This window comes from Leopardus geoffroyi, chromosome A3 (assembly GCF_018350155.1).
Source record: "Leopardus geoffroyi isolate Oge1 chromosome A3, O.geoffroyi_Oge1_pat1.0, whole genome shotgun sequence".
Classification (NCBI taxonomy): domain Eukaryota; kingdom Metazoa; phylum Chordata; class Mammalia; order Carnivora; family Felidae; genus Leopardus; species Leopardus geoffroyi.
Window position 1 is genome coordinate 102,858,121 of NC_059336.1, and position 27,876 is coordinate 102,885,996.

General features: G+C 45.9%; 1 protein-coding gene across 1 annotated transcript; it reads left to right on the top strand.

Annotated features, from left to right (window-relative positions):
• Positions 1-131: 131 nt before the first annotated feature.
• LOC123581125 lies at positions 132-27,859 on the top strand. The gene is made up of 8 exons (XM_045446859.1): positions 132-1,075; positions 1,689-1,992; positions 13,173-13,356; positions 14,861-18,148; positions 20,445-20,630; positions 22,955-23,127; positions 25,963-26,080; positions 27,658-27,859. The coding sequence occupies exons 2-8, from the start codon at positions 1,787-1,789 to the stop codon at positions 27,844-27,846; spliced, it is 4,344 nt and encodes a 1,447-aa protein (XP_045302815.1). The 5' UTR covers positions 132-1,075; positions 1,689-1,786; the 3' UTR covers positions 27,847-27,859.
• Positions 27,860-27,876: the final 17 nt, after the last annotated feature.

Consider the following 27,876-nt stretch of genomic DNA (forward strand, 5'->3'; position numbering starts at 1 on the left):
TTTACAAAAAATTTTTTAGAGAGAGAAAAAAATATTTTTGAGAGAGAGAGAGAGACAGAGCATGAATGGGGATGGGGGGCAGAGAGAGAGGGAGACACAGAATCTAGAACAGGTTCCAGGCTCCAGAGCTTCGAGACAGAGCCTGACACAGGGCTCAAACTCACAAACTGTGAGATCATGACCTGAGCTGAGGTCGGACACTTAACCAATTGAGCCACTCAGGCAACCCCAGATTCCCTCCATTTTAAATACCTAGAGTCATTTCTGTTTTCTTGACCAGACACAACTCAGACACTGTAATCTTTAGAAACTTACTGAAAGTCCGGGGATGGCTAATAATCTGAATAGGAAATCGTTCTCAAAGATTTGGCACCATTCATACACCCCAGTCTTCAGCTTCCTCACTAATGAAGTGAAACTTTTCATAACAATTAAGTTGTTCCATGGAATAAGTGAGTTGATGTGTGGAAAACATCTGAAACACAGTACACACCTAATATGAATTAAAGTCTATTTTTCCTGTAGCTTAAGCCCCATTCCTTTTATTGTTCTCAAGAAACTGCCAGAATATTCCCTCAACAAACCCTTGTGAAAACCCACACGAGGAAACTAGAAAGAAGCCAAGTTAATTAAACTGCTCAATGATTCATCGTCTGCCTTTCATTAGCCCTGGTGCCAGATTTCCTTTTCATTCCCCACAACAAAACTGCCTGAAGACTCAAAGTTGAATCTTATTTTTATGACTGGATTGATTAGAACAGTTCACTTTTCCTCCTAGTTTAGTCTAGTTCTTATTCTTTTGAATAAGCATGACTTTAAATACTGCAGAAACAGCAGATCTTCCATAGCTCCATGTATAAATTATGATGTTTGTCAGCAATCCTGCCTGTGACGTCAGTAGCAGAGTCAGCTAACAGTTGCTGGGCGATGCCACGGTCTTGAACTGTCGCGTGGATGTAAATAGATTCCTGCTGCTGGTTAAAAACAAAAGACAAAAAACTGGATTCCTTACATCTAGAGTGAATTCAGTGGTCTACTGTTTGGCTTAGAGAGTGGGAAGTATCGTCTCATAAAGGTAAGCAAAAACCTTCATCTCCCCCCCTCCCCCACCACCTTGTTGGTTCTCTATGGGAAGCTACACTCTTGGAATTATCGATCAAACATTTCAGCATTGCAATTTTGTCCATTCACCCATACGATGCTTGAAATTTCCATATGGTATCCTCAGCTTGTCATTCAGCCTTGTATACATCCAGGGGAAGGAAGTTTATTAACCCCCAAGTAAGAGTATTCTTAGGATCTTTGAGAATTTTGATTTGAGTTGCCCATTCAATCTAAGAGAGAACTTTGTCTTGCCCCATGGCTTTCTTTCATTCCTTGTTCTGAGAAGCTCCGAAGAATAAAAGACAATATTTCTTTCCTCTACTGTATTAGTTCTACAAATAAAGAAGACCTCAGTCATATCTTCATAGTTAGATTCACCATTGGTTAAACTATCTGTTTCATACAGTTTGTGTATGTAAGTCTGTTTCCCATCCTGTTTGCCTTCCTCTAAACCTGTCCCGTGTGTCCTTATTTTACTTTTTTACGTGTTGCTGCTAAGCCACAATATATTCTGTACTTTGAAGGTCCTGAAAATTACCCCCATTTAGCTCTTTAGTATTTTATAGATTTCTTTCCCATTGTAGGGGTAAAATTAGGTGAACATCAAGGCAGAGAAATATTTATACATGTCGGTCAGCATGGGCTAAGACCACATCACACTTCTGTTCAGAGACTAGAAGAGATGGAATCTTTTCTCTCAGAAGACATTGGCTCTATGATACACAACAAGGCCATTGAGAGAATCATCTCCCCAATGACTGTTCAGCTCTGCTATCTGATCATTTCGCTGGAGAAGAAAGACATGGAAAATGAAGCATTTGCCTGTTTGGAGAAGATGGCGGAAGAATTGGCCCAAGCTAGTGAAGACTTTGTGCAAGTTGCCAAAAGGTAAAAAATAATTGCAAAGAACTCGAGCCCTTTACTCTGACAAGCTTGCAGAAGAAGAGGGTTAACTAGAGCCTTGCTGTAGTCTCCTTAAATGTTTTCAGAAAGAAGTCAGGTGGGAAAATAAATTGGTAAAACATGAAGTAAACCTACTTCATAGGTTGTTACTTATGAGTTGGTGTGTACTTTCAGTATACAAACACTTCAGAATTAGTTGGGTTTTCTACTAAGAAGCCAATTATATGTCCCATCAAAAGGTTTCTAGAGGGGCGCCTGGGTGGCGCAGTCGGTTAAGCGTCCGACTTCAGCCAGGTCACGATCTCGCGGTCCGTGAGTTCGAGCCCCGCGTCGGGCTCTGGGCTGATAGCTCAGAGCCTGGAGCCTGTTTCCGATTCTGTGTCTCCCTCTCTCTCTGCCCCTCCCCCGTTCATGCTCTGTCTCTCTCTGTCCCCAAAATAAATAAACGTTGAAAAAAAAAAATTAAAAAAAAAAAAAAAAAAAAGGTTTCTAGATTTTTTTCTTCTTTCACAGATTATTTTTTGTTACAGCGATAAGCATTTTCAGAGTTGTCCAAACATAGCTTGCATTATCTGTCATTCGGTGCATTGGGCCTGATCATGAACAAACTTGCATACAAGTTATTTACATATTAAATTCAGTTCCGGGGTTCATATAAAAGGGCCTAGTTGTAACAACAAAACCAAACTCTATAAATGAAACAGAGTTGAATACTACAACAAAAGTTTTACATTTTCACTGCCCCAGACTATAAAAAAACATTTTAATGTTTATTTATTTTTGAGAGAGACAGAGACAGAGCACAGGCAGGGGAGAGGCAGAGAGAGAGGGAGACACAGAATCTGAAGGCGGCTCCAGGCTCTGAGCTGTCAGCACAGAGCCCGACGTGGAACGTGAACTCATGAACTGTGAGATGGCTTAACAGTCGGACGCTTAACTGACTGAGCCACCCAGGCGCCCCTCACTGCCCCAAAATTAACATAAGTGCAGCAGGTAGACTGACTTTATTTTTTTATTTTTTTTTTAACGTTTATTTATTTTTGAGACAGAGAGAGACAGAGCATGAACGGGGGAGGGTCAGAGAGAGAGGGAGACACAGAATCGGAAACAGGCTCCAGGCTCTGAGCCATCAGCCCAGAGCCCGACGCGAGGCTTGAACTCATGGACCGCGAGATCGTGACCTGAGCTGAAGTTGGACACTTAACCGACTGAGCCACCCAGGCACCCCTAGACTGACTGTTTAAAAAAAATTTTTTTAACGTTTATTTATTTTTGAGACAGAGAGAGACAGAGCATGAATGGGGGGAGGGTCAGAGAGAGAGGGAGACACAGAATCCGAAGCAGGCTCCAGGCTCCGAGCTGTCAGCACAGAGCCCGACGCGGGGCTCGAACTCACGGACCGTGAGATCATGACCTGAGCCGAAGTCAGATGCCCAACCGACTGAGCCACCCAGGCGCCCCTAGACTGACTGTTTAAATGCCAGCCCCAACCACTTGCTGGTTGTCTGGCCACGGCTAACTTCTGAAATCTCTGGGAGACTCATCTGTGAAGGTAGAGACAATAATGAAACCTCCCTCAGGCGACTGTCATCAGTGTATGAGAAATAATCCACACAAGTCACTGAGTACAGTGTCTTTATCATGGTAGTTGATAAATAATTCCTGTAGATATACCTTTAAAACAGGAAGAGGACTCATAAATATTCCTCTCTTTCATCCAACAAGTATTTATTGACCTTAGTAAAGTATCAGGTACTATTCAAAGTGCTGAAATATAGCAGTGAATAAGGTGTTCACAGTTTCTGCATTCAGGAGCAGTAGAGCACACAGAAAAGAAAAAAAAAACATAAACACATAACTTCGTCAATAGGAAAAAAAAAAACCTAAATAGAAAAGTGGGAAAAGTACAGGTATTTCACTAAAGAAGAAATTATAACAAATTTAAAATTTCTTTTTACATTTATTTATTTATTTCTGAGAGACAGAGAGAGACAAAGCACAAGTGGGGGAGGGACAGAGAGAGAGGGAGACAGAATCCGAAGCAGGCTCCAGGCTCTGAGTTGTCAGCACAGAGCCTGATGTGGGGCTCGAACTCACAAACCGTGAGATCATGACCCGAGCCGAGGTCGGACACTTAACCGACAGAGCCACCCAGGCACCCTAAAACGGATTTTAAATATGAAAAATATATCTAATTTTAGACTCAGTAGTTTGTTTAGCAAACAACAAAATGCAAATAAAAATGGTAAGATGCTATTTTTCTGGCCTCACAGAAATAAAAATTGTGAAGAACTAGAAATAAGCTCAATGTCCCAGTCTAGTAAAGCATGATGTAACTTTATGGTGAGACATAAAATACAAACTAGATGCTAGAAATGTTGATGAACATTTGTAATTAGGGACAGCTTGTAGCATTCCTTTACATGGAGAAATTTTTAAGCTAATGTAGAGCCTCAAACTCATGAACCATGAGATCACGACCTGAGCCGGAGTTGGACTCTGAACCAACAGAGCCACCCAGGCGCCCCTGGCTTGTACTCTTCATAAAATGTCAGTAGTCAAGACAGAAGGTCTCAGGAACTATTCCAGAGTAAAGGGGACCGAAGGGACGTGTATTAGTTTCCTGCTGCCTACTGTAATAAGTATCATCAATTTAGGGACCTAAAACAACACAAATTTGTTGTCGCACATTTTTGCAGATTAGAGGTTGGTGGCCTTGGCTGGTTCCTCTGTTTTGGGTCTCACAAACCAAAATTGAGGTGTCTGTGGGCCGGGCTCTTAGGCAGATGCTCTGGAAGAATCCACTTCCAGGCTATTAGGGTTATTGGCCCAATCCAGTTCCCTGTGGTTTATGGGACTGAGAAAGCCATTTCCTTGCTGGCTGTTAGCGGAAGGCTGGGCTTTGCTCTTCCCAGCTGCCTGCATTCCCTGTGGCCCCTCCAGCGATGGCAGGTCAAGTTCCTCTCATACTTCAAACCTTCTGACTTCTCCGTCTGCCTTCCTCTTCTATTATTTTTTTTTCTTCCTCTTCTATTTTTAAGGGCTCGTGTGAGTACACTGGACCCACCTGTGTAGGTCAGGATACTCTCTCTTTTTTAAGATCAGCTGATTCTTAATCTTAGTTACATCTTGGTTATATCTGCAAAGCCCCTTCATAGAAGTACCAGATTAACATTTGATTGACTAGCCAGGGGATGGGAATTTGGGCTAGGACACCTTTAAACTGCCCACAGCAGGACTTGACAGTTAAATTTAATGCATGTTCTCAGAGTGCAGACAACCAGCAAAATTTGAATATTGACTTTAGATTAGATAAGAACATTGTATGAATGTTTAATTTCCTGATTTTGATGATTGTTCTGTAGGTTTGAAATTGAATGTCCTTGTTCTTTTTTTTTTTTTCTAAGTTTATTTATTTATTTTGAGAGAGAGAGAGATAGCTCATGCGCATGTACAAGCCAGGGAGAGACAGAGAGAGAATCCTAAGCCAACTCCGCACTGTCAGCACGGAGCCCTATTCAGGGCTTGAACCCACAAACTGTGAGATCATGATCTGAGCCAAAGTCAAGAGTTGGATACTTAACAACTGAGCCACCCACGTGCCCCTGAATGTCCTTGTTCTTAGGGAATGCACATTGAATCATTTTGGGCTAAAGGAGCATGATATCTGGAACTTTCTATACATACACGCAAACGCATACACAAAGAGAAAGAGAGAGAATGATAAGACATGATAAAATGAGAATAATTAGTGAATCTGGTTGAAGGATATATTGGAGTTCTATAATTTTTGCAACTTTTTTTGGTGTTTGAAATTATAAAAAAAGTTACAAAAATATTGTTGGAAAAATACCCATGCTCAAAAGTTAAGTGAATCAGGGGTGCCTGGGTGGCTCAGTCAGTTGAGCGTCCAACTTTTGCTCAGGTCATGATCTCACAGCTGGTGAGTTCGAGCCCCACGCTGATAGCTCAGAGCTCTGTGCTGATAGCTCAGAGCCTGGAGCCTGCTTCGGATTCTGTGTCTCCCTCTCTCTTTGTCCCTCCCCTGCTCACTCTCTGTCTCTCCCTCTCTCTCTCTCAAAAATGAATAAACGTTTAAAAAGTTTAAACAAAAAGTTAAGTGAATTAGAAACAAAAAGGATTCAAAACTGTACACAAGTCCTCAAAAAATTAAAGTTAGAATTACCATGTGATCAGGACATTCCAGTTCTGGGTAAATATCCAAAAGAATTGAAAGCACAGACTCTACCAGATATTTGTATACGTGTATTCATAGTGGCATTGTTTTTAAGAGCCAAAAGGTGGAAGCAACCAAAGTGTCCATCAATGGTCGAATGCATAAACAAAATGTGGTAACATATACACATATACAGTGGATCATGACTTAGTCTTAAAAAGGAAGGAAATTCTGACAACATGGATGAACCTTGAGGACACTATGCTAGGTGAAATAAGTGAGTCATACAAATACTGTGTGATTCCACTTATATGAGGGATGTACAGTAGTCAAATTCACAGAGACGGAAAGAATAATGGTTGCCAGGGGGATAAGCAGGGATAAGGGGAGATAGGGAGCTAGTGTTGAATGGGTACAGAGTTTCAGTTTGGGAAGATGAAAAAAGTCTTAGAGATAGATGGTGGTGATGTTTGCACAGCAATGTGAATGTACTTAATGCCACTTTAATGGTACACTTACAAATGGGTAAGCTGATAAATTTGGTTCAGTATATTTGAACATACACATACAAAAAATATGGAGCCGGGGACGGTATATAGTGTGACTCCAATTATATAAAAAGAAAAACATTCATGGAAAGAAACTTGCCAGAATATTTATAGCAATTTACTTAGGAGTTTGAGAACAGAGTGAATTTATAGCAATTTAATACTCTTTTGTACATTCTTAAGTTTTTTAACACAGTGCATTTGTAACCACACACACACAAAAAAAAGCACACAAAATTTTGAGAGAAGCTGAGTGTCTTTTTTGTCTGTTTCCATATGAATGCCTTTGTTGTATTGTATTGTCTGTGCCGGGCAAGTAAGTGATTTATAAAGAGAATTGTCCATGCTCATGACCATGAGAAACGGTCCAGCTCACCAATCAGGACAATACTGCAAATAATTCATATTCTGATTCGGGTTTGGCTCCATTGGCTTTCTGGGCAGCTCCTTGGGCACTTCTCAAGACAGGCCAAATGGAGGCAATCAGTACAAAACGTGGTAAGTGTTCTGCTGGCAAGTTTCCTTGTCTCTCTCTGCTGGGTAAGCTCTCAGGAAGCCAGAAAGAACTTGCTACATCAGCCCAATAGTGTTGGCAACAGGACAGGCTTCAGGGAAGATCCCACAAGAAAAGGTCAACACAATATATGTTTCCTTTTGCTTAAAAATGTATTGGATGATAAACATTTAGAAAATATGAATGAGATGAGGAAGAAAATAATTGCCCATAAGCCTACTGCCTAAAGATAACCACCATGAACATCTTGGTATAGATTGATTAATTTTCCCTTTCTCTCCCTCTTCCCACTCCCTCTTCCCATCCTATTTTCTTCCCCTTCTCTCCCTTTATTTTCTTTCTCTTTCTTTCTTTCTTTCTTTCTTTCTTTCTTTCTTTCTTTCTTTCTTTCTTTCTTTCTTTCTTTCTTTCTTTCTTTCTTTTTTTGAGAGAGAGAGCAGGAGAGAGGGGCAGAGGGAGAAAGAGAGAATCTTAAGTGGACTCCACACTCAGTGCAGAGCCTGACGCAGGGCTTGATCTCATGACCCCTTGATCTCATGATCTCATGACCTGAGCCAAAATCAGGAGTCAGACATTTAGCCAACTGAGCCACCTCTCCCTTTTCCTTTTTTTAATTCATATAAAAAATATCTGTGTAAATCTATCTATCTATCTATCTATCTATCTATCTATCTCGTACTGTTATCTCCAGTTCCAGTCTAATACCACAGGGTTCTTTCTTGCCTTCCCCTTTCTTTGTAGCTTCTCCAACATGAGAATCCTGGCTCTCATTATCCAAAATATATCCACTTATCTGTTCAGCCCTAGTGTACACATTAAAAAGTTGCAAACTTAACCTGTAGCCATATGAGAAACAAATTGACTAACTAGAGGGCAGTATTTGTGTGTAATTTGTTTTGTTTTTAGTCTGACCTTATCCAGGAAAAATACTGTTCTGCAAAGTTACTTAGGTTAGTTCTTTTTCTTCCCAATCCCTTTCAGAGTTGTCATGTTATCCATTTGTAATCATAATAGTTTTGTACTGTTGCATTGCAAATTGCCACAGCTTGAAACAGTACATATTTATTATCTCACAGTGTCTGTGGGTCAGGAGACTGGGCCTGGGGCAGCTGGTCCACTGCTTTGGGTCTCAGCAGGCTGGGTGAGCTGTGTGACTCAAGTGTCAGAGGGGGCTGCAATAGTTGTGGCTTGGGTCTCTTTTCTAAGCTAACTGGTTGTCGGTGGAATTGTTTCTTAGGGTTGCAGAACCAGGGCCCTGACACACGGCCCTCTCCAGAATGTGGCAGTTTGTTTCTTCAAGGCCAACCAAAGAGTGTCCTTGCTGCTTCAAATCTGTATCACCCACACCCTCTTTTGAAGGCTCACCTGATTGGGTCAGGCCCACTCAAGATACCCTCCTTTTGATGAACTCAAGCCAACTGATTAGAGACCTTAATTACATCTGAAAAAATTTCCTTTTCCATATAACATAACTTGATCATAGAGTGACATTCCATCCTATTCATAGGCCTTATTCACATGTAAGGAAGGAGAGGCCATTATACAGGCTGTGTGCACCAGGGGATGAGAATTTGGGGGCCATTTTAGAATTCTGACAATTTTAGTAACTAGTTAAATTTATTTGTTCCTGTTCATGTTTCATTCTGGGTGTTTCCCCACATGCTGGTTGATTTTAAAACATGTATTTTTGGGGGGTGCCTGGGTGGCTCAGTCAGTTAAATGTCCGACTTCAGCTCAGGTCATGATCTCATGGTTCGTGGGTTCAAACCCTGTGTCAAGCTCTGTGCTGACAGCTTAGAGCCTGGAGCCTGCTTCAGATTCTGTGCCCCCCTCTCCCTCTGCCCCTCCCCTGTCACATTCTGTGTGTCTCTCTCTCAAAAATAAACAAACATTAAAAAAAAATTTTTAGGGGCACCTGGGTGGCTCAGTTGGTTAAGTGAATGACTTCGGCTCAGGTCGTGATCTCACAGTTCGTGGGTTTGAGCCCCACATCGGGCTCAGTGCTGACAGCTCAGAGCCTGGAGCCTGCTTTGGATCCTGTGCTCCTCCTATGCTCATGCTCTGTCTCTCAATAATAAATAAACGTTAAAATTTTTTTTTTTTAATTTTTAATTTTGCCCCTCCCATGCTCATGCTCCTCTGCCCCTCCCATGCTCATGCTCTGTCTCTCTCTGTCTCTCAAAAATAAAAAAACGTTAAAAAAATTAGAAAATATTTTTAAACATGTATTTTTTTAAATGTTTGTTTATTTTGGGAGAAAGAGGCAGAGAGAATGGGAGGAGCAGAGAGAGAATCCCAAGCAGGCTCCACTCTGTTAGTGCAGAGCCTGACTTGGGGCTTGATCCCACAAACCGTGAGACCATGACCTGAGCCAAAATCAAGAGTCAGATGCTTAACCGACTGAGCCACCCAGTCACCCTGAATTTTGAATCATAGTTACAAAGGTTTCCTGATACCAAGATTAAAGAGGCATTCACTTACATGTTTTTTTCTAGTACTTGTATGTTTTTGATTTCACATTAGATTCCCTAATCCATTCAGAGTTCAATTTTGTGTATATCTTGAAATAGCAGTCTCACTATGTTTTGTCAGATGGCATTCCACTCTCCAAGCACTGTTTATTATGAAGTCTATTTTTACCCAAATAATTTGAGATGCCACCTTTATTTTCTCATGTGGGAGGTAATTTTTAAAAATTAAATGCAGTACAGAGGTGCCTTGGTGGCTTAGTTGGTTAAGTTTCTGACTGAATTTTGGTTCACAGTTCATGAGATCGAGCCCCACATCAGGCTCTGCGCTGACAGTGCAAAGCCTGCCTGGGGTTCTCTCTCCCCGTCTCCCCCTGCCCCTGCTTGGCTTGTGTGCACTCTCTCTCTCTCTCCCTCACTATCATTCAAAGTAAATTTAAAAAAATTAAATACGGTACATTATGAATGAAAAGTTTTAGTGCTTCTGTATAGCATTGCCTCCTTCTAGAGAAAATTTAATATATTCTGGTGGGCATTTAATGTAGGGAAAGGTCATGCTTATCCAATTGAAGCCTTGAGATGATTCAAGATGAATTTCAGTCTTTGGGAAAAGATATCTATTTCTCGTTTGTTCTTACTCCTGGGGTGTGGCCTTTGGGGGTCACAGCTGGAATCCTGGGGTGTTCCTCAGGCTTGCTTCACATTGACGAGACCCAAACTCTAATTTTTGTCTTCTCAGCACATTAAGATTGCTGAAGTGGTGTAGCTACTGTTTTGTGCATGGCTTTTCTGCCTCGTGGCCTGTTACTCAGGAATAAGTCCTGGCTGTCTCTGCTGCCCTCTGGGTTTAGTAGACTACTTTATCCATCTTTTAGAACTGTTCTTGGTGAGAAGTTTAGTCTGATACCCTCATGGCTTAAAGCAGAAGGTTGAGAATGTTGATAATTATGACTCCAAGCATGATCTGAAAGATCATCAATAATACAATTCAAACCAGAGAGTAAAAGCAGATAGAAATCATGCATGAAAACAACAACAACAACAACAACAACAACAACAACAAACAGGGGTGGCACAGTCAGTTAAGCGTCAGACTCTTGACCTCAGCTCAGGTCATGATCTCGAGGTTCATGATTTCAGGCCCCACATTGGGCTTGGTGCTGATGGTGTGGAGGCTGCTTGGGATTCTGTCTCTCCTTCTCTTTGACCCTCCCCACTTTGTACTCTCTGTCTCATAATAAATAAATAACCTTAAAATTTTTAAAAAGAAAAAAAATAGTAGAATTGGAGGACAGATCCAGGAGACCCATTTTGCAAATAATGGGGCTTCTAGAAGGATAAAAATGAAGAAATTGAGGAGAGGACGTAATTAAACAAATAATGGAAGAAGATTTCCCTGAGCCTATTAATGACCCAAGTCCGTACACAAAAACTGCTCCCCTGTGGTTCTTGGTGAGGCTGAGGAGAAAAGATACACATAAAACATGTCAAAATTCCTGAACTCTAAGTGCTTTCAGACACAAGAAAAATGAATTACTTACAAAGGAAAATCAATTGGACTGGTATTTGGATTTCACCCCTGTAACTCTGGAGGCCAGCAGGTGCTGGAATCGGGTCTGTGGGCGGCCAAGAGGAAAGTCACGTCAGATAGGATGGCCCCTTATCATTCCGTTCCCCTGAGCATAGGAAGGATGTATATAGTGCAGATGTGCAAGGATGTAGTCGCTCTTACCACCATGTACCCCAACTGCAAAAACCAAGAAGATCAAGGAAAATAAGGATAAACAACACTAACCCACAAGCAGAAACCAGACCTCAAGGTAAGGGAAGATGAAGAAGAAGAGACCTTTGTACAGGACAATATCTTGGAATGCTTAATAGTCAAAATTCTAGGAAGAGAAGATACAATGCTGAGGGAAATTCCAACGGTAGCTTCAAATGAATAACATTAAATGATCTCAGCCAAATCTGAAAGCAGGGATGGGAGTGAGGGGTGAGGGGAGGACAGAAGAATGTCTCACAAGTCTCAAGGAAGAGGGAGGAGCGTGGGGAAGTCCAGCAGGTCACCGTGGGGTGTCTGCTGACATTCTCTGTATGAAGCATCTGTACTCAAGGTCCTATTAGGGCATAGTCATTTGAATCGCCTTAACACAGGACTCCACAGCCTCCTTTCGCATATACAGCCCTGATCCTTGACAGTTTTCTCTCCCCTCCTTTTTTTTTTTTTAAGTTTATTTATTTTGAAAGAAACAGAGTGCAAGTGGGGGAGGGGCAGAGAGAGAGAGAGAGAGGGAGAGAGAGAGAATCCCAAGCAGGCTCCACACTGTAGCACAGAGTCTGATGCAGGGCTCGAACCTACGAACCTCAAGACCATGACCCAAGCCCAAGTCAGATGCTTAACCTACTGAGCCACCCAGGTGCCCCTCTCCCCTCCTTTTAACATCGAGAAATGAGAAAACCCAGGAAGTCCAGCTGCGTGGGTGGAAGTCTCAGTTCTGCCACTGAGCAGCTGCCAGGATGTGGCAGGTCATATTTACGGGCACGTCCACTGCAGCTGATGTGCAAATTCTCCAAGAGGAATTAAACGTAAAGTAAGGGAGGGAGGCAGCTGTCATACATTCCTTCCCTCTTCCCTTTACCCCTGGTGTGTCAGCATTTTGCCACGCGGGGTCGTTTGGTTTGTGTGACTCTGCATACTGGGAACTCAAGGGATATTTCACATGAGGGTAGCTGGGATGTTGGGAGCCGGCCGGGATAAGGGGCTTTGAAACTGGCTGCCACTAGATAAGGGACCAAAAGCTGAGAGGAGCTTCTCAGTGATTACTCCAGCTGGCACTCCTGTGTCTTCTCAGCCTGCAATTCCAAAGGCACAGAGCTCAGCCTCCTTTCCAAAGGATAATCATAAGGGAGCAGAGGACTTTTCTTGTTTTGTTTTGCATGACTGGGGATTACTCTTGAGAGAGAAATGTTTCCATCACATGAAGACAGTTGCTGTGGACATCTGTGTTATGCAAAATCTCTCCTCTTGATAACATGGATTGAAATGACATTCTAGATATTTCTTTCCTACAAAAAGAGGCTTTTTTTCTTTTGTAGTATTTATACATGTTCATTGCAGCAGAGAAAATGAGAGCAATTCAAAAAGTAATTAAGCATATTTTTACATGCCAAGAAAAAAAAACAGTTTGATGATTTTCCTTCTAGAGAGAGAGTTCTCTATGTAGATATGTACATAACTGAAAACAAATCACATCTTGCCATGCATGCCATTCTATAATTTGGTTTTATTTACTCAACACTATGTCTTGGAGAGGCTTCTATCACCATAAATACAGACCTACGTCACCAGTTTAAGGGCTTCATAGTACTCTAAATTCTATGTATCATAACTTCCTTATGGGTATATTTTTTTGTATCACTGTATGTTGGCAATTCTGACTAGAAATGTGTCTGTCCAGGCTGGCAGGAGACTCTGAGGAGGAGTGGCTCTGGGAGGAAATGAGGCCTACTGCTGAGTCTCTGGTCCTGTCTGGGAGGAACATCGTGCTGGTGGCTCAGAAGCTCCATCTTCAGCCGGCATGTCAAAGCCACCAGGAGGAGCTAGTGACTACAGCTCAGCAGATCCTGGTGGACACCACAAAGGTGAGGCTGGTATCAGACTGGCTAGCTGGTCGGTTGGACATAGCTCATTGCTGGGAAGCATGGATGGGGCAAGTCATTCCCACAGTGGATGCCCCTGCAGAGACCTCTGCCCAAGCTTCCGGCAGGATCACAGCACAGAGTTCATTACCAACTTAATAAATGCTAAGTGTGGAAGCTGCCATGGGGAGCTACTAAATTAGGGTCTTTAAAAAAAATTTTTTTTTTAAAGTCTTTATTTTTGAGACAGAGAGAGACAAGAGTGTGAGCTGGGAAGGAACAGAGAGAGAAGGAGACACAGAATCCAAAGCAGGCTCCGGGCTCTGAGCTGTCAGCACAGAGCCCGATGCTGGGATCGAACTCATGAACCACGAGTTCATGACCTGAGCCAAAGTCAAATGCTTAACTGACTGAGCCACTGAGGCGCCCCTAGGGTCTGTGGTCTTAAACCCATGTGTGGCACCTCATCCCCACACTTGGCAATCAACCCCCTAATAAGAAGGTATCACTGAGGGACTCACTTTTCACCTTGCCCTTGGCCAGGAGTTGTGGGGGAACATTTGCTGAAACCTCTGCAGGTCTCAACCTATTTGGCAAACCCGGCTCCAAAGTGAAACCTCTGCTGTTAGGATCTCCCGAGGCTAGACCAGCCTCTTGGCCTCCCAAGACTCCCCATTTTCCTAACATTCCACCATATGGCACAACTCTTTTAGGTTGGGGCATTGTTCCCTGTTAGGATCTATATAATAATATCACAGTATTATCAGCATTCATCATTAAAGCTTTCATAATGTGGATTATTGTTGTGTGGGGTGTGTGTGTGAGGGGGGGGATGAGGAGTGTTGGCAACTGAACAGATCCTCATTAAAGTGAAATTGGAAATGGGGACAAAGCCCATAGAGAGGCAAAGCCATAGGGCTTTGGGCACCTGCTGATGGGAGGAGCAGAGGGGAAGAAGGGAGGGTCTTGGAAGTGTTTGGGTGCCAGCTCTGTTGCAGGGGATGAATAGAGCCATCCAGGAGGGGCAGAATCAGGCTAGGAAAGATTCTCAGAGTCACTTCCTGGACAGGCCATCTTTCCAGCCTCCATCATCGTCATCCAAATAGTAAATCCTTCCTGAACACTTTGTGGTAACACGTGGGTTCCCAAATAAGACAGTTGGTTGTACCTCTTCTGACCTGGAGGTACTCAATCCAAAACCAAGTAGGACCCCACATTAAATGTGGGTCAAATTTAGGAAGCCTCACGTTTTCAGTTAGGCCAAATATTTTCCTTAAACATCGCTCCTAGATGACTTGTTTTGGCCCTGACATTCTATACTATTTAGCCTTGGGATGTTTGTAAAACAGGGGGTGAGGAGGTTGATGGGGTGAAGGGGGTGGCAGGGGGTGAGGGGGCTGGGGGGAGTGGAGGGGGTGGGGAGGGAAAGCAGCTGCCGTTGCTTCTGCTATCGCTCCAGGAACATGCCAGCATTTTCAAGCTTCTCTTCCCCTGGCTGCCCATACAGGTCCTGCTCCTAGAAGACGCCGCGATGGCGAGGAAGATAGTGCGGGCGGCGGGTTGGTGCCTGACCTGCCTGGACGCCCTGGAGGACGCGGACGACGCGGCCTCGCTGCGCGGCCCCTTCGCCGACCTGGCCGCCGCGCTGCTACGCCTGGGCCGCCTGACTGCGCGCGGGCCCGGGGAGCGCCTGGACCACGCCGGCCGCCTGCTGCGGGGCTGTGTCCCCGCGCTGCTCGAGGCCGTCCGCGGCCACCTGCAGCGCCCTTGCGACCCGCAGCTGGCCGCTTCCCAGCGCCACACTTTGGCCCAGACCAGGAAGACCCTAGGCGAGCTGCTGGCGCTGCTGGAGCCCAGCGCCGCGGCCCCAGCGGCCAGCGCCCACACCGGCGCGCTCACCTGGCGCCTGCGGCGGCTGCGCGAGCTTCTGTCGGCGCCCGGGCACGAGCGCATGCGCGGCGGCCCTCTAGACGCCCTGTTGGCGGCCGTAGTGTGGCACTGCATGCGTCTGGCCGCTTGCTCCGCACCGCCGGAAAGGCTGCGCCTGGTGGCCCGCTGCGGCCAGCTGCTGGAGCTGCGGAGCGCCGGGCGCCTGGGTCGGATCGACAGGCATCCGGGAGAAGGCCGGGCCTCCAGGAGCCTGGAACCCGGGCAGGAGTGTGCGGAGCTGCAGGCCGCCACTGAGGCCCTGTGCCAAGGAGTCCGCTCTGGGCTGCTGCACCAGATCCTGGACACGTTCACTGACACGCAAAGCCCTCTTCAACGACTGGTCCAGGCCGCCTTGGCCACTCGCCCAGTCAGCTCCCTGTGCGATGGCCAGGCCTTGCCAAAGAATCTCCAGCTTTTCCTTGCTGCTTTCCGTGACCAGGCCAAGCAGATGCTCAGAGTGGCTCACTTGGTCTTGGTTTGCTGCCCTCGACAACAAACTGGCAAAGACATGGAGGTCACCATGGCAGGCCTTTGGGGGCTTGTGGTCAGAGTGCAGCAACTTTTCTCACAAAGTCCCCAAGGATCTGGTCTGGACTGGAGCCCAGCTGCCTTGCAGGCCCTGCTTCAGGCATGGACCAGGGCATCAGAAGGCCTGTTGGCATGTTTTGATGATGTTCTCAATATTCCTGAGTTCCTGAGTGTGTCCATTCAAGAAATGACCAAGCACTTGGACTTCTTTAGATGGGCTTTGAGAAAGGGAGATTCCAGAGACTTTCCCCAACTTGTGGCATATTTACAGGGTCGGGCCACTCACATAGTGCAGGTGATGAGCAGGTATGTGGACCAAGATCGAGATCCCATTTTCCGGAATGGCCTGAGAGTCTTGATCCAGCAGCTGGAGCAGTCTTCCCTGTTCCTGAGTGCAGCTGCTGAGTGCTGTTTGGGTGGGGACAGTGCTCAGGACACAGAGGTATTTTTAACCATGGCAAAACATCTGATCTGTTCAGCCCAGAGCATCCAAGAAGGGCTGGATGGGACTAACCACCCAGATATCCTCAGCCCGCTTCGGGACCAAGTCCAAAGGTTTGACACTGCTAAGGAACAACCTTATTTTATTCTCCCCAGCCTCCAGGACTCCACAACTCCTGAACTGGAACACCAGGGAGAACCTGGGTTGGGGGAAAGCAATTCAGGCATCTCCTATCCACTGAGGAACAATCTTTCCCACCCTTTGATTCCTGACATGCATCTACAGAGTGGGGACCCTCCACTACCAGCCATCAGCAAATTCATCGTTGCTGTAGACAGCCAGAGCCACCAGGCAGTGACCACAGGTAGCACCAACCTGCAGGAACAAAATGCCGCTGTGGATGCAGCTCAAGAGGCCTTGCCTGGGGAAAGACCACTGGGGTCAGAGGGGATGCCTGGGCTCCAAGAAATCCCAACACTAACACCTTCTATTGTTGACCTAGGAACAGAGACAGAACCTTGCACGACTGCTAGAACCGGTGGGCTTCCGGAAGTGGCTCTCCAGCTGTCTGGGAGACCGAGGGAAACCAGGCAGGGCTTGGTAGCCAGGGCTGGTGACTGGTACCCTCTGTGTCAACAGCTCTTTTGTCACAACCCAGCAGGTGATCTTCTAGGGAACATGGCAGTGTTCATGGAGCTGCAGCAGAATTTGGCCTCAATGGTTCAACTAGCAGCCAAAAGTGAGCCTGTGGATTGGGGTAAGAAGGACCCTGACTCAGCTGGGCGTCCAGAAGCACTTTTACAAATGCAAGGCAGATTGGAGGAGGTGCAGACCCATGCTAAACAGCTGTTGGACAAGGTTCTGGCTTTCGATAGCCTCCAAGCCCCTACGTCATGGGACGAAAGCTTTGAGGATGGGTGCCTTCGATGGTCGGTGGCTGTCCAAGACCTGCTCCAGTGCATGGAGAGACTCAGCAGGAGACAAGGCCTGTTCTTACTGCCCCTGCGGCGGGCCGTGAAGGACCAGCAGGGACTGCAGGAAGAGTTGGCCCAGGCAGCAGCTGTTTCTCAGAGGCTACTAGAGGCTGCCAGGCTGTCTGGCCTCCTGTGTGGGGACGCGCAGATAAAATGTGAGGTCTCATTTTTGTGCAGGGAAATCCATGTGCTCACAGATGCTCTGCTGGATGTGGCACAGATCCTGGCCTCCTCCCCCAAACCATCTCCCAGTCTGTCCACACGCTTTGAACTCCTCTGCTTGGAGCTCTCCTTTCAAGCCAAGGCCCTCACTGGCCACCTCAGCATCATCAACGCAGACTATGAACATGTCTTCCAAGATGCCTTCTATCCAAGGCTCTCTGTCTGTAAAGAACCTCAGGCTAGGCCAGAAAGCTCCCTGGAAAGAATGGTGTCTGGTATCCAAGCTGCACAGGGAATTGTGGCAGGAAGTCAAGAGTCTGGGCCCTGCCAGGAGGACCTTCTTAGGGCTCTGGAGAGCATTTTTGTCCTCACCCAGGAGGTGGCCCAGAGGGTCCCAGTGCTCCAAGAACACTCAGAGGAGTGGAGAATGCACACCCTGGACTGGCTTCAGTGGGAGTGGGCAGCCAAAGCCCATCATGCCATGGCCCAGCTCCAGGCCTGGAAAGGTGGTCACACCAAGGCCTGGGCACTCTTGGCCCAGTGCCTGAAGCCCAGTGATGAGACAGCAGTGATGAAGCCCAGGGATGAACAGGCCTCTGCCCAGCCCCAGCTCCACTGTGAGGAGGGTGCCTCAGGAGCTGTTGCAGTGGGCAGTGTGGATTCTCGGGGTGCTGCCCCAAAAGACACCCCAGGGAACTCAGGGGGGGCCTGCACTGTGGACCCAGACGTCACTGGAACAATTGCAGCAGACCTGGACACGGTAGGACTGCCAGCATCTTTCCTTCTCCCCCACCACCGCCCTCTTTCTAGTAACCAAAGGCCACTGCCAAGTTCCAGAAAAAGCTGTCTTGGTGCCCACGTGTGTAATTCACATCTGGCAGGCAGCACAGTACAGCCTTTGAGAGCCTGAGATCAGGAATCAGACTGCCTGGGCTGTGCCTGCCTCTGGCATTTCCTAGCTCTGAGACCTCAGTGAAGCTTCTTAGCTACGTTGGCCTTCAAGATTCTAGTCTAGAAAATGGGAATATTGATACTCTTCTGGCAGAGAGTTAATAAAAGCTTCCATGTAAAATACTCGCACTTGTCTGGCACATAGGAAGGGTCCTCTAAGTAGTGGCTATAATTACTGACTTATGTGAAGTTTTTCCCCGTTGGCCCAACTGGAAATGGTCCCCCTTTGCTGTGACCGACAGCACCTCTCCTGTGGGTCAGGCTGCTTCATGCAGCCTGCACCAATGTGATGTTACCTCCCTGTCCCAATCAGGGTTCTTTTGTTTGCAAATGGCGGGGATCCAGCAGGAAGCAGTGCAGGCAAAAAGAAAGATTTATTAGAAGGGTGCTGGGTCTGTTGAACACTTTCCACACATAGTCATTTCCTTCTAAGGCACCAGACAGGACAGTCAGCCATTGTGGAGCCCAAACATCTGATTTACTTATACCGGCTATCACCAAAGTAGGTTGGCAGTGCCCAAGAAATTCCCTAGCAAGCGTGCTCAGCCCAGCATTTTATTCACCACTCGATCTATCCCCTCCATGACCTCATGCTTGGCTGCATGGACCCTCCCAAACCCTTCCCTGGGCCTTCTCCCAACACAAAGCCCATCAGACCATGTGCCCCCACCCCCTTACTCTTCCTTTTTCTCCCTGAAGTGTCATTACCATGAGAGGGGACCCTCTTCCCAAAGTAGTTGGGAGGAGAGCAGACACAGTGCCTTTTTCCCTACAGCCTAAGGCCTCTTGCCTCAGATTCCCAACCCGCCTAACAGAAGGCTGATGAACAGTTTTGAAGAGGCAGGGAATTATTAAATTGAAGAAGCAACAAGAAAGGATAGCGAAGCCAGATGACGCCTCAATACGCACAAGCACAGAGGGGCGTCTGGGTGGCTCAGTCTGTCGAGCCTCTGACTTCGGCTCAGGTCAGGATCTCGCTTGTGGGGCCTGCATCAAGCTCAGAACTTGTATCTCCCAATTTCGATAGAATTTATTATCATGTTCAAGACTTCACACCTTTCCAACAGTGACACCTAACAGTTATATCCCTTCTGAGGCATTAGTATGCTGCACTGGGGGACTGGAGAAAAAGCAGGGCTGGGGGCAGGCCCGAGGTCCCTCCCACCCCGTTCCCTTCCCACCTGCACCTAGGGCACAGCCCTTGCCCTAAGGAGCTCAGGATCTGACAGGCGAGGCAGAGAGAAATCAAGGCCACTCTTGATCCTCTGCTATTGGATTTGCCTCCAAGCCAGAACAACTTGTCTCAATTCCAGAATCTGGAAAAGGCTTAGGGGAGGCTCCAAGAAGGGTCCAATAAAAAAATCACCTGGTCCAATAAAAAAATCACCAGGCCTAGTGCTGAATGCCCTGCCCACTTCTGGGTGCCAGCAGTAGCTCTCTTTCTCACTAGAAAATTAACAAGGAAGTCCATGGGAGAGAATTCCTAAGTATTCATATCAGAACTGTAAAGTGCTTTCATGTAGAATGATTGGTGAGAAAGTGTCTGGGTCCCAAAGTTAGAGCATTCAAGGATTCCTGCATTTCCTCAAGAAGCTGTAAATTCTCCCATGTAAGGCCTAAAACTTGACAGAAGGAGAGAACAGGTGGTATTTGAACCGTACTGGGATCCCAGCATGCCAGGTTTCTGGATGAACAGAGCCTGGAGGAATAGGGATTCACTGTTTCCCTACCCACATGGAGTAAACTGCCTGGAGCTGCCAGCATGTGGGGAATCAGCAGGGTGGGAGGGACCTCTTGACTCCCACTCTTCTTTTTTTTAATGTTTATTTATTTTTGAGAGACTGCATGAGTGGGGGAGGGGCCGAGAGATGGGGACAGGATCTGAAGCGGGCTCTGCACTGACAGCAGGGAGCCCAATTTGGGTCTTGAACTCACAAACCATGGGATCATGACCTGAGCTGGAGTCTGACGTTCAACCGACTGGGCTACACAGGTGCTCCGCCCACCCTTCTTCAAAAAGTGGTGAGAGGGCCCTTGATAGCAGCACAGGAGTTTCAAGGCCTGAGCATCTGGAGTCTCATTAGCTGTACCCTGTCCTTTGGCAGGAGCAGCCGCACAGCCCAGCACCTGCCTCCACAGGCCCACTGGCCTGGCTGGGCCCTGAGCCGGACCACCTGCTCCAGGAGGATGGCGGCGTGGAAGGGGGGAGCAGGATCATCCAGATTACCCGAGAGATGGCTACAGAGGTGCTCCTGATGGCTCAGAGTCTGAGGAGGAGAGGACCCGTCTTGGTACTTGGCCTTCAGCGGGCAGCCGTGGTAGCAGGGCTGGGTACCCTGGGGGAAGAGAAGCCCCCGACTGCTGCCCTGCAGGAGGTGGGCCAGGCCAGGCAGGGCAGCTCCCAGAAAAGAAAGACCACACTGTGGACTAGTGGGATTGTAGCATTCTAATGTGCTGTCTTCTTCCTCTGTCTGGGTGTGTCCTAGAGTTCACTTCTCTTTTTCCCTCTTCTTTTGTGCTCAGTCACTAAATCTTGGTCTTATGGCACCAGGGAAGGTAATTTGCCAGAAACTGCAATTCAGTAAAACCAAGGACTCATTCATATCCCCAGAAGGATGAGCTGAAGGGAACTATTTACATTCTTAAAAATTCCCCCAAATGGAAATAACAGAGCAGCACCCTCCTGATGGATAGCCATTCAGGGCCAGCACAGCCTAGAGGGGGAGGGGGTGGCTTTCCACTGGCTTTTGGAGACCACCTGCAGTGCTGTGTGGCCGTTCTAACTCTCTTTAGTCCTCTTCCTGATTCAAACCCAGCAGCCACCACACCCAAGGCTCAGACCTTTCATTGCCCTGCCCAGTTGAAACAGTCCCTTTTTCACAGGGTTGTTACATCACAACGGGCAGTGGTTACTTCCTGCCGACTCCCATTTTCTTTCCAAACATCTCAGGTATTCTAATTTATATAGGACTTGGGTGCTGGTGGTGCTGTGTGGCTGAGGGCCCAGGAATATACTAATCCTCTACCCCATGGAGTGTTCCCTGGGGAAATGCACACATAAGGGGAAATGCCAAAAGAAAAATCAAATGATAATTTTAAAATGTTTGTTTGTTTTGAGTGAGCATAAGTGGGGGAAGGGCAGGAAGAGAGGGAGAGAGAGAATCCCAAGCAGGCTCTGCACTGACAGTGACAGGGCTTATGTCACAAACCGTGAGATCATGACCTGAGCTGAAATCAAGAGTCGGCCACTTAACTGACTGAGCCACCTGGCACCTCAAATGATAATTTTTAACAGTGAGGCTAGTGCCTGGTAAGATGAAGTGCCTCTGCAGAATTCTCCCACAAACCTCCCAAATCTCAATGTTAATACCTCCCAGATTTTAACAACCAAAGTCAAACAGAGAAAAGAATTTAAAATAGCTGGTGAGGGGGAAACTGGCAGCACAGGGGTGTGGGACGTAAGGTTTCCTGAAGCAGAATGTCAGATCCCATGACATTAATCTAGAACCCACCATGCCAGCAGCTCTTCAGCTCAGAGCTGGAGGAGACAAGGAGGGAGGTGGGAAAATTGGAAGACGGTGTCCCTTGGAGAGACAGAAAAGGTAAACACTTCCTTTCATGGTGGAGGTCTGCCCACACTTACTCTCATGTGGTTACTCGCATTTCTGAGACCTCTTCAGGGGAGCCCTTCCCCTTCCCACATGGAGGTGATCTCATGGTAGACTTGCCACAACATCATGGCATCTCACATCTTCGTTTGCTCAACAAATATTTGTGGAACATCTTCTGTGGGCCAGCAGAGAACAAAGGCATTCCTTAGTCCTTGTCCAGCCTGGAGAACTGTAGCAGTACTGTTTACTGTATCAAATATCCCCAGGAAAAGGGGGGGGGGGGTCTCTCACCCTTGCCTATCAGATTCTTTTATTATTCTTTTTCATTCTCATCCTAAAGACCAGTGATTCTGAAATCAGGTCATCAAACCCACACTTAGCACATCGAGAGAGCGAGTGGACGCAAAGAGCTTGTCTGTGTCTGTCTTTTATCTATATTAGTTGCCTCAACATACACCATTATGTTTAAGATTTTATTTGGATAAAAGGTGCTGTTTTCTGTCACCCATTAAGGATCATTTCCCATCTAAGAAGCTGTACGTGTAGCTGTAGTCTACACGTACCTTTGCACCTTTGTTGCAGCCAAGATCACCTTCAACCTGGATGTTCCCCATACCTGGACCTTCTTAGGGGCCTCATTTCTGCCCTGGGCCTGCTGAAAACTAACCCTGAGCCAGTGCAGGCCACAGCCCCCATGGGAAAAGGGCTAGATCATGAACAGGAGGCTGGGCTGCTTTCCCTTCAGCAGTTCCCCCACAGAAGCAAGGGCGTGGACTTCTTCATTCTGCTGGCTTTCAGGAGAGTAAGCATCTGAGTGGCTGATCTTGAAGTCTGTGGAGGAGGTTCGAGAGCTTATGGTTTTAGACCAAGCTAAGACACGTTCACTCTGGGGCTGAAGTACATTGTGCTAGGCAAGTTTGGGATGCTTTACGATTTGCCACTGATTTCTTCTGGAAAACCTGTGAGGGCTTTACCTACTTCTGACTTTCATCTCTTTGATACAGACCAAAGATCAGCTCATTACCTCTGCTAGGAAAATCGCGACTTCTGGACAAAAGTTCGCCAGACTTATCCGCATCATCGCCAAGAACTGCATAGATCAAAGGTGTTCCCAGGAGCTTTTGTGTGTGGTAGACCAGATTCAAACAATGAGCAACCAGCTCCGCATCATCTCCAGGTAGGAAACGGTTTTGGTTGTGACTGCTGTGCTCTGCTTTCTCAAGAGCCAGAGGGAGGGCTTAGGCAGTTCTTCTTCTTTTTCTTTTTGTATACTTTTAAAAATATTTCCTTCAGGAGCCTCCATTTATGTTGAGGATACTAAACAAATGTTGAAAATATAGAGAAGTATTACAGAGGACAAAAAAATACATTTTTAGCCACTGTCATTTCTCCCTTTATCTCAAAAATATTAGATCTGGTAATATACATAAGAAAGGAAAAAAAAGATTGAACATGGAAAACTAGTTCCTGAGGAGGTGTGAACATAAAGTAACCATAAGGGATGTTTAAAACCCAAATACATCAGGACTTCTGTTCCGCTTCAAGGCTCCCCTTGCTTCACAGTGCTGTGCACCTGCTCCAGCGGTCCTGTGCCCTCACATCACATCAGAGTTCCATCTGCAAACGTAAATGCCTGATCTCTACTTTATAACCACAGTTAAATTTTGACCATTAGTTCTTTTATTTGTTTTTATACTAGGCATATTTAACCAAAAAATCAGTTATCTAAAAATACATTAATTACAAAGTGAAAGCGCCATGAATGTAATCGGCCTAAGAAAAACTATACCAGTACACGGCTTACATTAAGATTTATTCATTTAATGTGCTCAGACTTTGGAGTTGAGCAGTTTTTATTAATTGTCTCCTTATAACAGCTTTTGTGTTGGTAATATAGAACATCGTAATGGCAGCATGGAATGGTTTCATTTCACCCTGAGTCTCCTGATACCTGCATTGGCACATTTGTCAGTAACAAACTTGTATTCATAATATTCTTTTTTTAAATTTTTATTTTTTAACATTTATTCATTTTTGGGAGATAGTGAGAGACAGAGTGTGAGTGGGGGATGGGCAGAGAGAGAGAGAGAGAGAGAGAGAGAGAGAGAGAATCTGAAGCAGGCTCCATGCTCTGAGCTGTCAGCACAGAGCCTGATATGGGACTCGAACTCACGAGCCATGAGATCATAACCTGAGCTGAAGTCGGACACTTAACCGACTGAGCCACCCAGGTGCCCCAATATTCTTTTTTTTAAGTTTATTTATTTATTTTGGGGGGAAGAGGGCAGAGAGAGAGAGGGAGGGAGGGAGAAAATCCCAAGCAGGCTCCATGCTATCAACCCAGAGCCTGACACTGGGCCTGACACTCAAACCCATGAACCATGAGATCATGACCTGAGCCAAAACCAAGAGTCAGATGCTCAATTGACTGAGCCATCCAGGTACCTCCTGTATTTGTAATATTCTTATATTATGGGAAAGCTTGATAGCTAAAACTATTATCAGTAACTGTGAGGCATAAAAATAACATTGCTAAGACCAGGGTATATAAATTTTTTAAATAATTATATAAAAATAAAATGTGGCTACTCTTCTCTAGGAAATAATATTTCAGGTATATAATCATCTCAAGGATAGCTACTCAAACTTTACTGCTTAGGACACAGGAACTGCAGTTAATGTTAGCATTTCAGTTATGGGTCGTGTTATAAGGGTACCTGGGATTTGTTTCAATCAGGTATGGTAACACCTGCAAATGTGGAAAGGACTTTCTTGGAGGAAGAAGATTCCTAGGAACAGGAGGCATAGCATGCCATACAGGACCACACAGGAAAGTGCCAGAGTTGGTCAAAAAGCAGAGGGAGCAAAGGGGAAACCTGACGAGAGCCTTTACTGGAGTTTTTGTGGGAAGGAATGGGCATGGCAGGGGAAGCAGGCAAACAGATTTCCAATAGACTGGATTGAATATTTTCAATGAGCCCTGGAGTATGGAGATTATCTCTAGTTGTCTGGTACCTAGCCCTGGGGCAGGGCTATGGCCCCAAGGGTAAGAGCTCCACAAAGGAGGTATTCAAGACAGTGCTTTGCACTGGCTAGTTTGCAGGTGTAAGTGCCAGGAGTCATTTACTGACTCTCTAAGAAGCGGCTAACGCGCAGGGGAGGTCTTTCCAATGTCAGTAAGGTCCTAAAATGTCAACGCAGCAGAAATACAGAAAATAAAAAGACATGATTAATGCAAGTATATTTATCAAGCTCTCAATCCTTTACAGGAGGTGAATTTCACAACATCTTTATTTACTTTTGTAGGAAACAACTTTCATAACTAAATCCAGTTACATTCACTATAAAACAAATATCATTGAGGTGTATAATTTAATTAGGAGGTACCGGTCTGATCTTTGAGTAGAATGGTTTTTTTTTTTTTTTTTAAATTTTTAATGTTTACTTATTTAGAGAGAGAGAGACAGAGACAGAACATGAGCAGAGACAGAACATGAGCAGAACATGAGACAGAACATGAGGGAGACACAGAATCTGAAGGAGTCTCCAGGCTCCCAGCTGTCAGCACAGAGCCTGATGTGGGGCTCAAACTCAGGAACCATGAGACCATGACCTGAGCTAAAGTCGGACACTTAACCGACTGAGCCACCCTAGCACCCTGAGAATTAGTAAGTCCTGAGTACAATTGTATGCAAAATTTCTTGTTGCCTTCCTCATATATGGATGTTGGCATTTGTTCTGCCACGTCTCTTCAGTTATTTTCTTTAAAAACATACTTCTTGTTAATTTGTAGATACTGTCCGATTCATACTTTCTTAGTACTAAAACATAAATTTTATTTTAAAAATGTTACATTTGCCTTCGGAACATTTTTTTTTCCCCAGAGTAGTCCCTGTAAATGCATCCCAGCATTCTGGAAGAGTCTCATACTGTAGAACCTTCCAGTATTTATTTGAGACGGCATCTCTTCCCTGGTGTAACATTGTCTGCTTTCTTCCTGTAAACTCTCCAGTGTAAAGGCCTCTCTGGCAAGAAGCAGGTCCTCTGAAGAGCTCCTGCTGGAAAATGCTCAACAGCTCCTCCGGGCCGTGTCCAAGACCGTGAGGACCACAGAAGCTGCAAGTCTGCGGGTAAGTGCTGACCCCATCTGAAAGTGGCCACTGGCCGAGACTACACACATATGGCACCACGGCTCTGGGCCACAGGCAGAAAGAAACATTTGTGAAAATGTAAACTCTGGGGCTTCTGGGTATCTCAGTCGACTGGTTAAGTGTCCAACTCTTGATTTCAGCTCAGATCATGATCTTACAGTTTGTGGGTTCGACAGGGAGCCTGCTTGGGATTCTGTCTCTCCCTGTCTCTCTGCCACTCTTTCTCTCTCTCTCTCAAAATAAATAAATTAATTATTTAAAAGAAATTGTAAACTCCATGTGCACTTGTGATGAGCACTGGCTGCTGCATGGAAGTGTGGAATCACTATATTGTACACCTGAAAATAATCTAACACTGTATGCTAACTATACTGGAATTCGAATTAAAAAAAAAAAAAAAGTAAACTCCATGAAGCCACAGACCTAGAATTATGGGCTGGTGCATGGAGGTGCTAAGGAAATAGAATGAGAATTTCCATTTCAAGTTTAAAGCAACTTTGTACCGGCTAAGCTCAAAGAGTACATTGAATAGACATGCATTTGAAAAATGGGCATAGTTTAGCTAAGGTTCCAGAGTCTCTTGAAGGCTGAGCTCTTCTGCTTAGGCCTGGCCCCGAGGGAGCCGAGTCCCTCCTTACTGGCATGGCCACAGTCCCAGCCTCCCACTCACCCTGCAGCACCACCTGAGGTGGGACAGTCCCCACAGCCCAGTCTCCTAGCCACTTGTGTGCATGAGAACCTGAGGGCAGGGCTGTGTCCTTACCGTGGGCACCTGTGTCCGGGCTCCGCTTAGGCCACTGGCCAAAGACCCACGGATAGTTTGCATAAACCAAAATGAAGAAAGCAAGATCCAAAAGGAGGCAGAATTTGGGGTAGAGAGAGCATTTTTAATTGGCTGCATTCTCTGAACATTCGATTCTGACCAACATAAGATCTTTTGTTCTGTTGTGCTTCTTTCATGAGAGAGGGAATGAGTGGGCTTTAATTCAGAGGATCCCTTCAAACACAGTTCCTTGATCTCTGTTCAATTAGGGCCAGTGGTGCCTGGCCTGACTCAGTCAGAAGAGCATGTGACTCTTTTTAAATTTAATTTAAAATCTAATCTAATAAAAAATAAAATAAAATCTAATCTAATCTCATTTTAGAGAGAGCATGTGAGCAGGGGAGGGGCAGAGAGAGAGAGAGAGAGAGAGACAGAATCACAAGCAGGCCCCACGCTCAGCATGGAGCCCAATGCAGGGGTCAATCCCATGACCCTAGAATCGTGACCTGAGCTGAAATCCAGAGTTGGATGCTCAACTGACTGAGCCACCCAGGTGCCTCAAGAGCATGTGACTCTTGATCTCAGGGTCATGAGTTTGAACCCCATGTTGGGTGCAGTGATTACATACATACATACATACATACAAGGGAAAAAATTAGGGCCAAAATGTCAGAAAATGAGCTCCACCGTCAGTCAGTGGAGTCTGCTAACTAAGCAAGAGCTCATGTCAGCTGACCTTGGGAAGGGGTGCACAGTGTCCCCCAGGACATGTAATTACCTCTCTCTCCTCCAGGGCTTGAGACAGCCTTCCTCAGATCCAGAAGAACTGGAAGTTGCTGCCTTCTGTGTGCAGTGGAGAAGAAAACTGCTAAGGCACAGACTTCGAGAAACTTCAAACCTGGACTATGATGAGCTGGGCCTGCGAAAAACAAGCACAGAAGGGCCCCCAACATTAGCAGCCCTGGTTCCAGAAGCATTCTAAAGACTGAGAAATACTCTCTGAGTCAGACTG

Excerpts from the sequence above, each read along its gene's own strand:
- LOC123581125 (XM_045446859.1), top strand. The coding sequence starts at position 1,787 with ATGGAATCTTTTCTCTCAGAAGACATTGGCTCTATGATACACAACAAG. Across the intron at positions 1,993-13,172 it reads TTTGTGCAAGTTGCCAAAAG|GCTGGCAGGAGACTCTGAGG; the intron begins GTAAAAAATAAT and ends GTGTCTGTCCAG. Across the intron at positions 23,128-25,962 it reads CAGCTCCGCATCATCTCCAG|TGTAAAGGCCTCTCTGGCAA; the intron begins GTAGGAAACGGT and ends TAAACTCTCCAG.